The sequence below is a fragment of the Pelophylax lessonae genome (assembly GCF_965119305.1).
Source record: "Pelophylax lessonae genome assembly, chromosome: 3".
In the NCBI taxonomy this organism is placed as follows: domain Eukaryota; kingdom Metazoa; phylum Chordata; class Amphibia; order Anura; family Ranidae; genus Pelophylax; species Pelophylax lessonae.
This window is the reverse complement of record NC_138770.1, coordinates 88,453,596-88,469,251: the sequence shown is the minus strand read 5'-3', so window position 1 is coordinate 88,469,251 and position 15,656 is coordinate 88,453,596. Positions and strand designations below refer to the sequence as shown.

The following is a 15,656-nucleotide window of genomic DNA, read 5'->3' as shown; positions in this document are numbered from 1 at the left end:
AAGTGTTTAGGTTTGACCTCATATTAAATGGTTTTGGTAAATCTAAAGGAAAAAAATCGAAAGAAAATTGTATAGTGTGTATCCAGCTTAAGTTTACAAACCTCAAGATCATTCAGTTTAATAGAAGCAGGGTAGAAATGCAAGGTGAAAATGAATGAATATATGATTTCACATTTTTGACCATAGATATGCTTTAGCAAGAACAAAAAAAAAAAAAAAACTTTCAAGTCTGTTATGTGTAAAGCTCATTGTTTCCCAAAACTTCAACCACTTGCTGACCGCCCGCCACAGATATATTGCGGCAGGCTGGCTCGGCTGCGCGAACCAATGTATAGGTACGTCGGTACGCGGAAGCGATCCTGGGGGTGCCCCCATTAGGCAGCGTGAGAGCCGATCCACGGGTCCGGCAGCCACCGTGGAGAGAGGACAATGGTCTGCTGTTGTCAACACAGCAGACCGTTGTTCTCTCTGCAATGATCACAGAGTGTTGTGATCCTTCAATTTAGGATCACAGGTCTCTGTGTTGATTCCACAAGTCCCTCCCCCATACATATAGAAAACATTCCCCATACATGAGCAAACCAATCAAAATACGCTTATTGGGATTTTTTTCTACCAAAAATATGTAGCAGAATACAAATTGAACTAAAATTATGAAAAAATTTGATTTTTACAATATTTCTTATTGGGAATGTTATATAGCAGAAAGTGAAAAATATATATTTTTTATCAGAATTTTCGCTCTTTTTTTGTTTATAGGCTCAAAAAATAAAAATCGTACAGGTGATCAAATGCCACCAAAAGAAAGCTTTATTTGTGGGAAAAAAAAGGACATCAAATTTATTTGGGTACGGGGGGCGTGGCTTGCGCGCGAGCTGAATGGCTGCATGAGCTGAGAGCTCCCTGTAACCGGCCGGAGAATCCACCAGCATCGGGGCAGCAAACAGCCATCAAATCTCCAAAACTGATCCTCGGACACCCCTGACTCGTTGGGAACATGTCTTCTCGAAAAAGAAAGGACGAGAGGGGACCTACAAAACTTACGGCCTTCTTCTCTAAACCGCCGCCGAGGCCCGGGAAATCCCAAGATGGCGCCGCCGCGCCTGAGGAGAGAGGAGATGACGCGGCCTACACAGATCTGCCGGACGCGCTGCCGCTGATCCCGGATGACCGAGCACTTGACCAGTCCTCATCACCCTCTCCGGCAACCCCGGTCACGGGCAGCCCCGCCAAGACCCGCATGAGGATGGAGCCGGAAGACGTGTCCGATCCCGCTGTGAGTACACCACTCCCGGCTATGTGTGCCATGTCGGCGCTGCAGTCCTCTATTGCTGCATTCCCCACCACAGGGCAACCTGTGCTAGATACCACTATGAAAAATATGCTGATGACCTTCCAATCATCACTGATGGCGAACTTGTCTACTATTATGCAGAAGTTTTCATGTGAGATGTTGCAGATGGGCAGGAGAGTGACACATATAGAAGACAAGATGGAGGAATGCACAGACACAGTGAATGATCTCATTGATGCTTATAATGTACAGCGAGAGGACACTGACTGGATTAAGCATAAACTGGCGGATCTTGAAGACCGATCTCGCCGTAATAATATCAAAATTAGAGGTATCCCTGAGTCTGTGCAACCTGCTGACCTGCAACAATATGCAACTACTATGTTTTCTTCTATGGTTCCAGAACTTACACCTATAGAGCTGACAATAGACCGGATCCATAGACTCCCCAGACCCCGTCATCTTGAGGATTCTGTCCCCAGGGATGTACTCTTACGCATACATTTTTACCCTGCTAAGGACAGAATCCTACAAATGTCCAGGAAAATGGGCACGCTGCCAGCTCCGTATGAGGCTATTCAGTTATATGCAGATCTGTCTCAGCACACTCTCCAGCAGCGACGGCAATTGAAGACCCTGACCAAGGCTCTCTTCAACCATAAAATCATCTATAAATGGCGCCACCCTGCCACGCTAATGGTCACGTACAATGGCATTCCCCACACCATCTCCACCATCGAGGGAGGAATGAAGCTACTACATTCATGGGGTATCATTCCGGAACTCCCCAAGGGCTCACATGAAGGCGCAAGACCCCCCCTTCCACCTAGATCCAGATCTACACAGGGGTCCCCGAGTTTCAGGTTTTAATCGTGTATTCAGAGCTACCCCTTACTAGCTTCACATAGTCCGGCCGGGCTACAAATGTGTGATCACCTATTTTTCCTCACGTTCTGTCCTTCCACTTTTGTGGACAACCCCCGATTTGTTTCAGCAAGCCTGTCATAGGGTTATACTTGCTGGATATTGGCACTTGTTGCTTACCAGACCGTAAAGCATAGTTTCTACTTTTAGTGCCGGTGCACAATTGTACGAGTTTTTGTGTTATAACTTTTTTATTTTTATTTCTTCTCACCAGAAGTGACCTTCACTAATTTGCAGGTTTTGACCCATCGCAGTATTTCAGCAACTGATTCTGAGTGACTAGTGTGTTGTTCTAGGAGTGACCACCGTTGCCCTCCCTGCAGAGCTCTCACCGTCTCCTGTGTCCTGTGCATCTACCTACAGCACCACGAACAGTTTCCGTCCAGCCCTACCTATCCTGGTAAAGTAACTGTGCACTTATACTGATCAGTGTATCTGCTTCTACCATCGGTAAGCGATGTCCTTTACCATTGTGTCCATCAATGCTAGGGGCTTGAACCACCCTGCCAAACGGGCCTCTTTGTGGTCCACAGCATGCTCGCTTAAGGGAGATATCATTTGTGTACAAGAAACGCACTTTGCTAGTTCTGCCACCCCAAAATGTAGCCATAAGCACTTCCCTAACATCTATATAGCATCGGGGAAAAAGAAGCGCAAGGGAGTTCTTCTGGCCATCAAGCACTCTCTGGTGTTCCAGCACCATGAATCTATCCTGGACCCCAAGGGGCGTTATATCATACTCAGATGCTCTATTGACAATAGACCATATACTATCGTGAACCTGTACGCACCCAACAACCATCAAATGCCTTTCATTCGCTCTGTGATAAGTAAAGCTAAGGCACTTCAATTCGGCAATCTCCTTGTATGTGGAGACTTCAACCTAGTTCCGGACAATGATTTGGATTCCTCCGCAGTGTCTAAAAGGCATAATTCTTCTTTGTCAAAGTTTCTGTGGACCAATGATCTCTATGACGTGTGGAGGTGCTGTCATGCGTCGGAGAGGGACTACTCCTTCCTCTCCCCGCGTCATGGCACCTACTCGCGCATAGACCTATGTGTCTCTGATAAGCATTTATTAGAACGTGTTTCGGCTGCTGAGCTCCATACGGCCACCTGGTCGGACCACTCCCCGCTGAGCATTACAATTTCGCATGGACCACCAGCATACTCCACTTTTGTATGGAGGTTGCACAATCATTTAATTTCTAAACCGTCCTATGTCGAGGAAATCCAACTGCACCTTGACAACTATATTTCTGACAATTTACACCATGATTCTGATCCGTTGGTCGTGTGGAATGCTCACAAAGCAGTCTTGAGAGGGGTATTCATGCAGTTGGGAGCCAGGGACAGGAAGAGGAGGTCACAGCAAATAGACGAGATTACCCGTAAACTTTCCTCCCTGGACTCGCGACACAAACAATCACCTTCTCCCGCCTTGCAATCGCAAATTTTTGCCCTGCGACAGGAACTTAGAGCCTTCCTGTTGGAAAAATTTAGCACTTCTCTTAAAAAATGGAAAGCTACCGCTTACTCCACCAACAACAAAGCCACCAAAGCAATGGCCCTACGTATTAAAGGGCAAAGAATTAAATCCAAGATCCCCTATATGCTTTATCCTGATTCAAAAACAAAATTGCTTAAGCCAAATCTCATAGCTAATGCTTTCAGTTCCTATTACGCATCCCTATATAATCTCAAGGATGATCCGATGACACACCAACCCTCCCCCCAGGACATTGCTTCCTTCCTTGACCACATTAAACTACCTTCTATTTCCTCTACTGATCTGGAGTCCCTTAATCGCCCCTTTTCAGATCGGGAAATTGCCGTAGCTATATCGGAGCTTCCCAACCTGAAATCTCCTGGCCCCGACGGTTATTCGGCCGAGTATTATAAAACATTTCAGTCTTCATTGATTCCGTTGTTACGTGAGGTATTTAATAATGCTGCTTCCTCCTCTTCTTTCCCTGGTGAAATGTTAAAGGCTATGGTTGTAACTTTACCCAAACCTGGCAAGGAGCCCAATCAACCCCAGAACTTCAGACCTATTTCCCTTTTAAATATGGATGTAAAAATATATGCAAAATTGATAGCTACTAGGTTGGTGGACCTGCTTCCCTCCATAATCCATAAGGACCAATCGGGCTTCACCAAAGGCCGCCAGGCGTCAGACGCCACGAGACGCGTTATCAATGTTATCCACCAGGCGGGCCTCTCTGGAACGCCTTCTCTGCTCCTATCCTTGGACGCGGAGAAGGCGTTCGACAGGGTCCACTGGGGATTCCTTTCGGGTGTCCTCCATAAATTCGGCATACACGGGTTCATGCATAATGCCATCATGGCATTATACTCTGCCCCTTCAGCGATAGTTCGCACCACAGAAGCCGTATCCATCCCCTTTAGCATTACTAACGGTACCAGACAGGGATGTCCTCTCTCCCCACTGATCTTTAATATGATTATGGAAACCCTTGCTGAACACATTAGATCCAACCCCAAAATTTCAGGGATCCGTATATCGGACCAACACCACAAAATCAGTCTGTTCGCAGACGACGTTATACTTATGGTAACTGATCCCTCCACCTCCCTGCCGGAAATTCAGAGAACTCTTCAATGGTTTGGAGAGGTTTCGTTCTATAAAGTTAACGAATCGAAATCTCATATCTTGGGCATAGGGATAGATGCTGTAACGAGCAATCTCCTCCAAAAGCAATTTCCTTATGTGTGGGAAGACAAATGCATTTCTTATCTTGGCGTTCAGTTGACAGCTTCCTCTAAATCGCTATTTAAGCACAATTTCATCCCCGCCCGCTCCTCTCTACAAGATAACCTCAAGAAGTTGGCGTCCTCTGAGTTTTCCTGGCTGGGGAGGTTAGCAGCCTTCAAAATGATGTACCTTCCCCAACTACTCTACTTATTTCGTACGCTTCCGATCCCCATACCAAAATACTATTTCAAATCCCTCCAATCGATGATTTCTAAATTCATCTGGCAAGGTAAAAAGCCTAGATGTGCGCATGCCAAGCTCATTAAACATAGATCAGTGGGGGGAGCAGGTTATGTGGATGTGCAAGATTACTACACCGCGTCAGTTCTTACCCAATTACAGGACTGGTTTAGATCGGTTCCCACGACTTTGTGGGGCTCGATTGAAGCCTCCTATTGTATTAAAAAGGACTTAATGGCCTGGCTTATGGCAACCACCTTAGGAGCTAGGATACCCTCCCATTTCCCACCATTTATGAAAGCGGCGGCCACGGCCTGGAGGATTTTATTAGCACAACAGTCCTTAGCCTCAGCACAAACCCCTCTTCGGATCCCTATTAAGGCACTGCATTCCCTTATGGATTGTGCATACTTCATGGAGTGGCGAAGGAAAGGTGTTGAATATATAGATGACTTGTATCAGGGTACCAAGTTGCTGTCATTCCCTGCCCTCCAAGCTAAATTCCACCTTCCCCCCACATTTTTCTTCACGTACATGAGATTAGTTCATTTTCTGCACTCGACTGCACCATGGCCGCAGTTCGTCCCCACCCAGGCTTGGAAATATCTCTCTGCTTCTGGACCCGCTAGACAAAAGGGAATCACCCTCTTCTATAACCTCCTCCAACATAAAATGCTATTCACCAAAACCACCCCTCACATACAATGGGAAAGGGATTTGGGGAAAACTTACTCGGATCGTCAATGGACCAGGGCACTCCAATCAGTCCATAAAGTTACTAGCTGCTCCAGTTTATGGGAGTTATCGTTAAAAATTTCTCTTAAATGGTACCTGACCCCCTCGAAACTACACAGATTTGATAGTAAGTATGATAATACCTGCTGGAGGACGTGTGGGGAGGAGGGTACTCTTTTCCACACTCTCTGGCAATGTCCGAAACTACTACCTTATTGGAAGGGTGTGTTTGCAATCATATCTGAGGTAGCACAGAGGCCTATGTCACGCAATCCGAGTTTGGCGCTGCTGTCACTCGGGATAGAAGAAGTCCCCAAGAACCTGAGACACTCAATATTACATATTTTATTAGCAGCAAGACTAGTTATTACCCGGGCTTGGAAACAAGTGCTTCCCCCAACTGCTGAGGATGTTGTTGGCCTTGTCAACACGCACTACATGTTTGAGCGTACTCTCTCCCTTAAACACAGCACTGCACGGGATATAACCTTGCAGTGGCAACCTTGGATACATTGGTCTAGGCACAAAGCAGTAGTTTTATCTCCTAGCTAGCTCACTTTTCTCTCTTGAAATGTTTATTGTGTAGTTACCTATGGAGTGGCTCCGCCGTGTAGTCTCCGTTCTCGGGCACAGTTTTGATCCCCGTGGGGGTGTCCGGGAGCGGGGGGTATGGGGTGGGCCCGACCGTTCCGTTTCATTTACATATACGGGACCACGGGAGACGGGAGACACTAGCCTATGTGGGTCAACCGGTGGTCACAAACATACTATGGTTTGTGTCGTATGTTACGTCACTTCGTTTGGATGTCTTTTGAGTTAAATCCAGTATGGAAATTTGTTGCTTGCATCGTTAAGTAATTCTATTTGCTTCTGGGCGACAGATGAAGCGTATGTTAATTTCGAGCTGTTTATATTGTAAATGAGGCCATATTGTGGTCTTTTGGACTGTTGTATTACTACTGAAATACCTTTGCTTTTCTTTGTATGTTCTTGACAAATTCTCAATAAAAACTTTTAAATTAAAATTTATTTGGGTACAGCGTAGCACGACCGCGTAATTGTCCGTTAAATTAACGCAGTACCGAAATGGTCTGGTCATTAAGGGGGTACAATTTTCCTTCTGGGCCAGAAGAGGTTAAATGGTTATTCAGACATAAGTCTATGAGTCAAAAGCAAGGGTGTAACGATAATCTTATTTGCCCTGCTCCAGGACCTTCAAGAAGAGTTGACCCTGTTGAGATCTGCAAAAGTTTTGTGAAAGAAATTCCTCTGAAGCATACAAGTAATTCATATCCCCTACTTCCACTCCACCTAAAAACTGATTCACACCACATGCATTGCGCTCAGTTTTCCTGCAATAAATGCACTTGAGTTGATGTGCACTGGCATTTCGTTTATAAAGCATGTTGCATTGCTGTGTAGAAGCCAAAAAATGTGCAATGCTGTGAACAGGTCACATTGAAAACACTTGTTTTTTTTTTTTTTTTTTTGTGTGCCCTGGCAGTGAGTCTGAGAAGATCTGTACAGAATCAATGCAACTCATCTGAACTGATTTGAACGAACCCCAGATCCTAACCATTAAGACACTATTTTTACTGTCAAGCAATCACAAACCTTCAAAGTACATACTTTACATTATAGTAAATTATCTGCAGAATGCTAAATTCCCCAGCCAGTGTCACCTTATAATACCTTTTTCTATTGTTGGGTGGAGACTGCGAGATGATGGAATGCTTAAAGGCCTGCTAAAGGTTCATAAAATGCTGTATAAAAGGGTATAAATACTGGCCGTGTATAAAAGTAAATCATTTACTGCAGAGACACGGAAGAGAGAAAACCAGATCACCTTACAGCACAGAACTGTGAGTAAAGGGACATGATCACTTGGAAAAATGTAGCTTTACCTTTAAACTCTTTAAAGTTTAGCTTTAAAGTCTTTTTTTTTAACTAAAGTAAAACTATGATGGCAGTATTATGGATGCTGTTGTTACTGCTTTTTTTCAAGAGGCTGTCCTCATCCTGACCTAGTGAATCACTGACCTACAACAAGAATCCTGTACAGGTCAGAATTTACTGTCTACATCAGGGTTTCTCAACCAGGATTCCGTGGAACCCTGGGGTTCCTCCTGAGGTTGCTAAGGGTTCCTTGAGCAATGGGCAATTTCGGCCTCTCAGATAAGTTTCCAATGACACCGTTGTTTCTTTTATCTATCTGTCAGGGGGTAATTCTTCCCAATGATGACAAGAGTAAGGAGCATTCTTCCCACTGACTGTCTCACTAATGTTTAATTTTTAGCAGGGGTTCCCCGAGACCAGAAATTTATTTCAAGGGTTCCTCTGTGTTGAAAAGGTTGAAAAAGGCTGGTCTACATACTTGTCTAAAGCCAGTGACTCACTAACACACACAACGCAGCACACCAGCTCTCTGTGCACTGCCCAACTCATCCTGCAATGGGTCCCTAACTGTAGGGCACCTTGCAGAATCAAAACATTGTGCCAGGTTCTGAGACTGTCTCCTTTACTGCAAGCCTTTTCTAGTCTCTGCCCATCAGTAGAAATATAGTCCTGGCCTGATGTCATCTGGGAGAGAGAGCAATATGGGAGCATGTGATCTGTAAAGACTGACGGGGGTTAACTAACCAACTGCCACTGACTACCAAAGTGTGTATTAATCGTATTCCTATCCAGCCACTTTTGACATCTACACAGCTCTACTCAACAATATGGGGTGCTGTTGGTCACAGGTGGAAGTTACTAAGGTTGTCACTGACACCAATAATTAGGTTTATTTTACTTCCACTTTTTCTGTGGGATGGAAATTACAGCAGGACTGAAATTTTCAGGAGCTGAATGTGCTGCCTAATTTGGCACTATACAGCACGATGTGTAAAAACAGGCTGCAACTGTGCAACTGTGCGGTCATCTGGAAATGTCGGGAGCTGCGCTTGAAACCCTCTGTTAAAAACAGCAGGTTAGTGCAGTGCCAGCTGTATGATGCATGTTTCAGTGCATAACACTGTTTTGTTTTTATTTTTATTTTTTCTTTATTTGGTGTGTCATATAGAGGATTACATATTAAAGCTAGAGAGGGCAAAATTAGTCCCAATTCTGCAGAGAAACCAATCAGTTTCAAACCTAAGCTTGTCTAATTAAGCTTTAGCAATAAAACCTGGAAGCTGATTGGTTTCTCTGCAGAATTGTGACTAATATTGCCCTCTCTAGCGTTGGTAAATAAACCCTATAGTGACACTTCATTCAAGTCAATGAATGACATGCAGTGCCATCGGGTTCCCAACTCTCAGTAACAGGAAACAGGGAACACTGGCCTTGATTACACTCTTCAACAGCATTGCTCAGCTGCAGTGTCCACCATGGCCTCATATACAGGCTCCCTACAAATGAGTTCAACCCTGGTGACCTTGAGGGAACCAGGTCACCACTCACTGATGTCATAGGAGGTAGGACTATTACCACCCGGTGAGCCGGGTGACTGAAGAGATTCCCTTTTCTCATAGAGTGTGCTACTCCCAAAGCACTTTTCTCTCACACAGAAGCTCTCAGGCTGCGGGGACCTCAAAAAGGAATTCCAGGCAGTCCCCACAGCAGGCACAGGGTGTCACCGTTACCGTCAATTGATCACAGTCAGGGCAGACAGGAAAGAGGTTCTAGACTATTCCTGTGTGGCAAATGACCAAGCCTTTCCTTTGAACCCCCCACTATATAATGTCCACCGTAATGCCCTTGTAGTGTGGCAATGTAAGCCTAGACTTAGCCCCCTCCGCAAAGCATATTCCAAGAGTCCGTGATGCTTACAGCATGTGCACACAGCAGGTGAGTCCAGCACAATCTCCTGCAGCATCCAACCCACTCTGTAACCAGTACTGCTATCCATCGCAACTCCAACCAGGGAGGCTGACAGGTCTTCCACAAGCTGTTACATACTTTATTCTGCCAACTACATCAAGTGTTGTCAGCCCTGATTCACCACCTGCTTCCACTAAATTGGCCAAATGTGCCTTCCTACTTTTTCCTGAAATAGAGTACTCACACATCTGTAAAGGGAGAAATTCCACAATATTGAGACTCACATGCTTGAATAAAAGAATTTCCAAACAAGTACCACACTACCTGAGCACATACAGACACTTCTGGGCTAGTGTGTTAGGGATTTCCAAGATTATCAAATCCTTTCAACATGGAGGTCTAACTACCTGATTCCCTCACTGTGCTTATATTCTATATTTTTTGCATGGGGACGTTGGCCCTTTTTCTTCTTCCCCCATTGGCATCTTGGGTCCACATGAGTCCTTAAGTGTTCCTTGTTTGTTATTCTGGTCTACTTTGGCGCTAGTGTCTCTTCTTTTAATGGTTCCGGTCATGTTCATTCATTTTCTTATATGGATTATGATATCCGGATATGCCCCCTGAAGAAGATCTAGACTACTTTGATTGAAAGTAATTGGGTCTTTCACCTGGATATTGTATATAAGTATTTGTTCTTAACTTGTGAGCAACAATATTTCATGAGGATTGATGTATACTGAATGATGAATGAATAATACTGGAACCAAATATTTTTGGATATCCTGTATCAATTACTTTTAACCATGGATGAATAAAGTCGATGAATAAAATCATATTCTTTTACAGATGTTTAATGTTTGGTTGCTGCCTCAAAGTCTCCAGGGATATTGGTAGTGTGCTTTGTTAACATTGCGTACATCAGGGGTAATCTGCTGCCATCCTCTAACAACCCAGGACTCCACCCACACAGGCAGCAGTAAAAAATTGACAGAGGTTGTAATTTGTCTTTTTTCTATTCACTCTGGTGTTTTTTTTCCTTTCCTTAGATATCGTTGGCAACACGTTCTCCATGGACCTTATCACAATCCTTATATCTGTTGTGGTCATTCTCTTTTTGGCCAATGTTTACAATAACCAAAAGAGACATAAACACAAGAATTTACCTCCCGGGCCCAAACCTTTACCCATCATTGGAAATCTGCACATGATTGATATGAAACATCCTTACAAAACATTTATGGAGGTAATACAACCATCTTTTACTAAGCTCATATTTCGTTTTTTAAAGACAGGTATTAAGATAAGGCATTTGGCTGGTATTCCTTCCACCTTATGAACATGCCTTGGAGTGCTGAACATAAATAACATAGGGCTCCTGGTTAAATAAATATTCTGGGCATTCTTTTGAGTTTGTTGTTTATTTATACCTGCAAGCCCACTTGCCATAGTGCCACGTGGCCATCTTTCTTTGCCAGGAACTCACAAGGGCTCCTACAGTCTGCAGTACCTGCATGCTCTATCTAGAAACAGCTACAAACGTAGTTGTATATTTTCTACCACATTCCACCAATTGCCCATTTTCTCCTGTTTGAGCTCTTTGGGCATCCCTGGCAACACTGGTATCACCTCTTATATATTTCCAGCTCAGATTAGGTCACCATAGTTGGGCTTTAGACAGGTACTGATGCTGATTAGTGGCCTGCCTCTCTGGAGAGTATACCAGATCTTTACTAGGGATGATCGAACGGTTCGGGTCCACCATCGGTTCGGCCCGAACATTGGGTGTTCGAGGTTCGGCCGAATTTAGAACTTTTTGCCCAAAAAGATCGGAATTCGGCAACCAGAACCGCCCAAAATGCAATGCTTCAGGAAATGGGCTTTAAAAGCCCGTGATTGGACCAGAACCATTAGCAAAAGCCAATTGAGGGGGCAGAAGAATGCTAGGAATGTGATTGGAGTGACTAGGGGGTCCCTAGACCAATCATTAGTGAATACGCCCCCCAGTATATAAGATCGCCCCCGCCATATTCCCAGCATTGTTATACTGGACATGGAAGAGAGTGGAAGCAGTTCTGTTAATTTTACTTTAAAAGTGTCATTTAGCTATTTTTAGTGTGAGGAAAGGGATATCTAGTGTAGTTAGAGTGCTCCTTTACACTTAAGTTAGCTTCAAAAATTTAGTTTCTGTAGGGAAAGTGTTAAGTGTCAGGGGACCGTAGTGTAGTGTAGGGTTAACTGACAGTGACTGCTATGGCAGGGTGACAAAACCCTTCCATAGCAGGGTGACCGCTATAGAGAAATGATCATTTCTTTGCTTCGGGACAGGAATGTGGCTTCTCACCAGCAAGCATTTTTTAATGCTGCAGGGGCTGCCACTGCCAGTGCTTTTTTGAGGACATGTTTGATGTCAGACATGACATCTGAATATGTGTATAGGGGGTATATATAGACATATATGTCTGAATATATACCCCTAGACATATATAGGTGTGATAGTAGCAGAAATAAATGCTTGCGCTAATGAAATCATTTAAAGTAATATATTTCTGCTACTATCACACCTATATATGTCTAGGGGTATATATTCAGACATATATGCCTATATATACCCCCTATACACATGTTCAGATGTTTTGCCTGCCTCAAAAGAACCCCAAAAAATGCCAAAAAAACGCTAGTGTCAAAAAAAAAATGCCCAGGTGTGTTTTTGCTGGCATTTTTTGGGGGGTTTTGGAGGCAGGCAAAACATCAGAACTTGTGCACAGTACCACTATACACAAGTTCAGATGTTTTTCCTGACTGCAAAGAACCCAAAAAAATGCCTGCTATTAAACCGGCAAGGTGTTACAGCAGAGAAGCCATATTCCTGTGCTTAAAGTTTTCTAATACAAACGATCTTTTTTTTTATGGTTCTGGACATGCTACAGAGCTGAAACTTCACAGGTACACCTTTTAGACCCCCCAGACACAAAATCACACAAAAAAAGTTCTTAAAAATTGTCATTTTTGATAAAAAAGCCAATTATTGAAAAATTAAAAAAAAAAAAAAAAAAGAGATTTTTTGATTTTTACTTTGGATTTAGTATCTGGGGGGTCTAAAAGGTGTGCATGTGAAGTTTCAGGTCTGTAGCATGTCCAGAACCCCCCAAAAATTAGCATTTTCTTATAATTTTTATTAGAACAGGAATACGGCTTCTCTACGGCGCTTTTTCTTGCATTTATCGGGCATTTTTGGAGGCAGGCATGACTTTTTTTGGATTTAGTGTCTGGGGGGTCTAAAAAGTGTACCTGTGAAGTTTCAGCTCTGTAGCATGTCCAGAACCAGAAAAAAAGATAATTTTTCAGTAGAGCAGGGATGGTGGGACCCCTCTTTTACACTTATATGATCTTTTTTTGGGGTTCTGGACATGCTACAGAGCTGAAACTTCACAGGTACACCTTTTAGACCCCCCAGACACAAAATCACACAAAAAAAGTTCTTAAAAATTGTCATTTTTGATAAAAAAGCCAATTATTGAAAAATTAAAAAAAAAAAAAAAAGAGATTTTTTGATTTTTACTTTGGATTTAGTATCTGGGGGGTCTAAAAGGTGTGCATGTGAAGTTTCAGGTCTGTAGCATGTCCAGAACCAGAAAAAAAAGATAGTTTGTATTAGAAAACTTTAAGCACAGGAATATGGCTTCTCTGCTGTAACACCTTGCCGGTTTAATAGCAGGCATTTTTTTGGGTTCTTTGCAGTCAGGAAAAACATCTGAACTTGTGTATAGTGGTACTGTGCACAAGTTCTGATGTTTTGCCTGCCTCCAAAACCCCCCAAAAAATGCCAGCAAAAACACACCTGGGCATTTTTTTTTTGACGCTAGCGTTTTTTTTGGCATTTTTTGGGGTTCTTTTGAGGCAGGCAAAACATCTGAACATGTGTATAGGGTGTATATATAGGCATATATGTCTGAATATATACCCCGAGACATATATAGGTGTGATAGTAGCAGAAATATATTACTGTAAATGATTTCATTAGCGCAAGCATTTATTTCTGCTACTATCACACCTATATATGTCTAGGGGTATATATTCAGACATATATGTCTATATATCCCCCCTATACACATGTTCAGATGTTTTGCCTGCCTCAAAAGAACCCCCAAAAATGCCAAAAAAAAACGCTAGCGTCAAAAAAAAAAATGCCCAGGTGTGTTTTTGCTGGCATTTTTTGGGGAATTTTGGAGGCAGGCAAAACATCAGAACTTGTGCACAGTACCACTATACACAAGTTCAGATGTTTTTCCTGACTGCAAAGAACCCAAAAAAATGCCTGCTATTAAACCGGCAAGGTGTTACAGCAGAGAAGCCATATTCCTGTGCTTAAAGTTTTCTAATACAAACAATCTTTTTTTTCTGGTTCTGGACATGCTACAGAGCTGAAACTTCACATGCACACCTTTTAGACCCCCCAGATACTAAATCCAAAGTAAAAATCAAAAAATCTCTTTTTTTTTGTTTTTTTTTTTTTTAATTTTTCAATAATTGGCTTTTTTATCAAAAATGACAATTTTTAAGAACTTTTTTTTGTGTGATTTTGTGTCTGGGGGGTCTAAAAGGTGTACCTGTGAAGTTTCAGCTCTGTAGCATGTCCAGAACCCCAAAAAAAGATCATATAAGTGTAAAAGAGGGGTCCCACCATCCCTGCTCTACTGAAAAATTATCTTTTTTTCTGGTTCTGGACATGCTACAGAGCTGAAACTTCACAGGTACACTTTTTAGACCCCCCAGACACTAAATCCAAAAAAAGTCATGCCTGCCTCCAAAAATGCCCGATAAATGCAAGAAAAAGCGCCGTAGAGAAGCCGTATTCCTGTTCTAATAAAAATTATAAGAAAATGCTAATTTTTGGGGGGTTCTGGACATGCTACAGACCTGAAACTTCACATGCACACCTTTTAGACCCCCCAGATACTAAATCCAAAGTAAAAATCAAAAAATCTCTTTTTTTTTTTTTTTTAATTTTTCAATAATTGGCTTTTTTATCAAAAATGACAATTTTTAAGAACTTTTTTTGTGTGATTTTGTGTCTGGGGGGTCTAAAAGGTGTACCTGTGAAGTTTCAGCTCTGTAGCATGTCCAGAACCAGAAAAAAAGATCATATAGGTGTTAAAGTTAAAGGAGGCTCCCGAACCACATCCCTGTTCTACTGAAAAATTATCTTTTTTTTTCATGGTTCTGGACATGCTACAGAGCTGAAACTTCACATGCACACCTTTTAGACCCCCCAGATACTAAATCAAAAAAATCTCTTTTTTTTTTTTTTAATTTTTCAATAATTGGCTTTTTTATCAAAAATGACAATTTTTAAGAACTTTTTTTTGTGTGATTAATAGTCCCTGGGGCATGACCCAGAACCCTAGGCACTTTTTAGGGGCATTTATTGGGTTTTAGGGCTTAAAAATGGTGTTTTTTGATTACAGAAGTTCGGGTCCCATTGATTTCAATGGGGTTCTGAAATCCGAACCGAACTTTCGTGAAGTTCGGGTGTTCTGGTCGAACCGAACTTTTCAAAAGTTCGATCATCCCTAATCTTTACCCATAAGAGGAAGGGCCTACCTCAATTCTGATAATCTTCCCAGTGTTGGGGCTTACTTAGTGCTTCTCTATGCCTATCTATATGAACACTGTATGGCAAGACAAATTCACAGAAAGAACTTCTGCCACTGGATACCAGATAGTGGGTATCAACCTAAAAAACAGCAGGCAGCAAAGAGATTACTTCACATTGTGCCCTTGTGTCATGTCTAGAAGAAGATGTATTGACGGACTTCACCATGTCAAGTGCAACTTTTTTTGTTTGTTCTTCTTGCTAGTCTCTCTTTAAATGGAAGACTCTGCAGTTGTGCAGACTATGGAGAATTAACATGCCTGAAATTGATTAGTGAAATGCACAAATGT

At 42.6% G+C, this 15,656-nt stretch overlaps 1 protein-coding gene across 1 annotated transcript in view; it reads left to right on the top strand.

The window, feature by feature from the left end:
- The window catches only part of LOC309551316 (cytochrome P450 2B11-like), an 87,086-nt gene that overhangs the window by 43,286 nt on the left and 28,144 nt on the right, over positions 1 to 15,656 (top strand). The window contains exon 10 of the mRNA XM_082251851.1: positions 10,760 to 10,956. Coding sequence (XP_082107977.1) covers positions 10,760 to 10,956 — 197 coding nt within the window. The remainder of the gene's footprint in view (positions 1 to 10,759; positions 10,957 to 15,656) is intronic.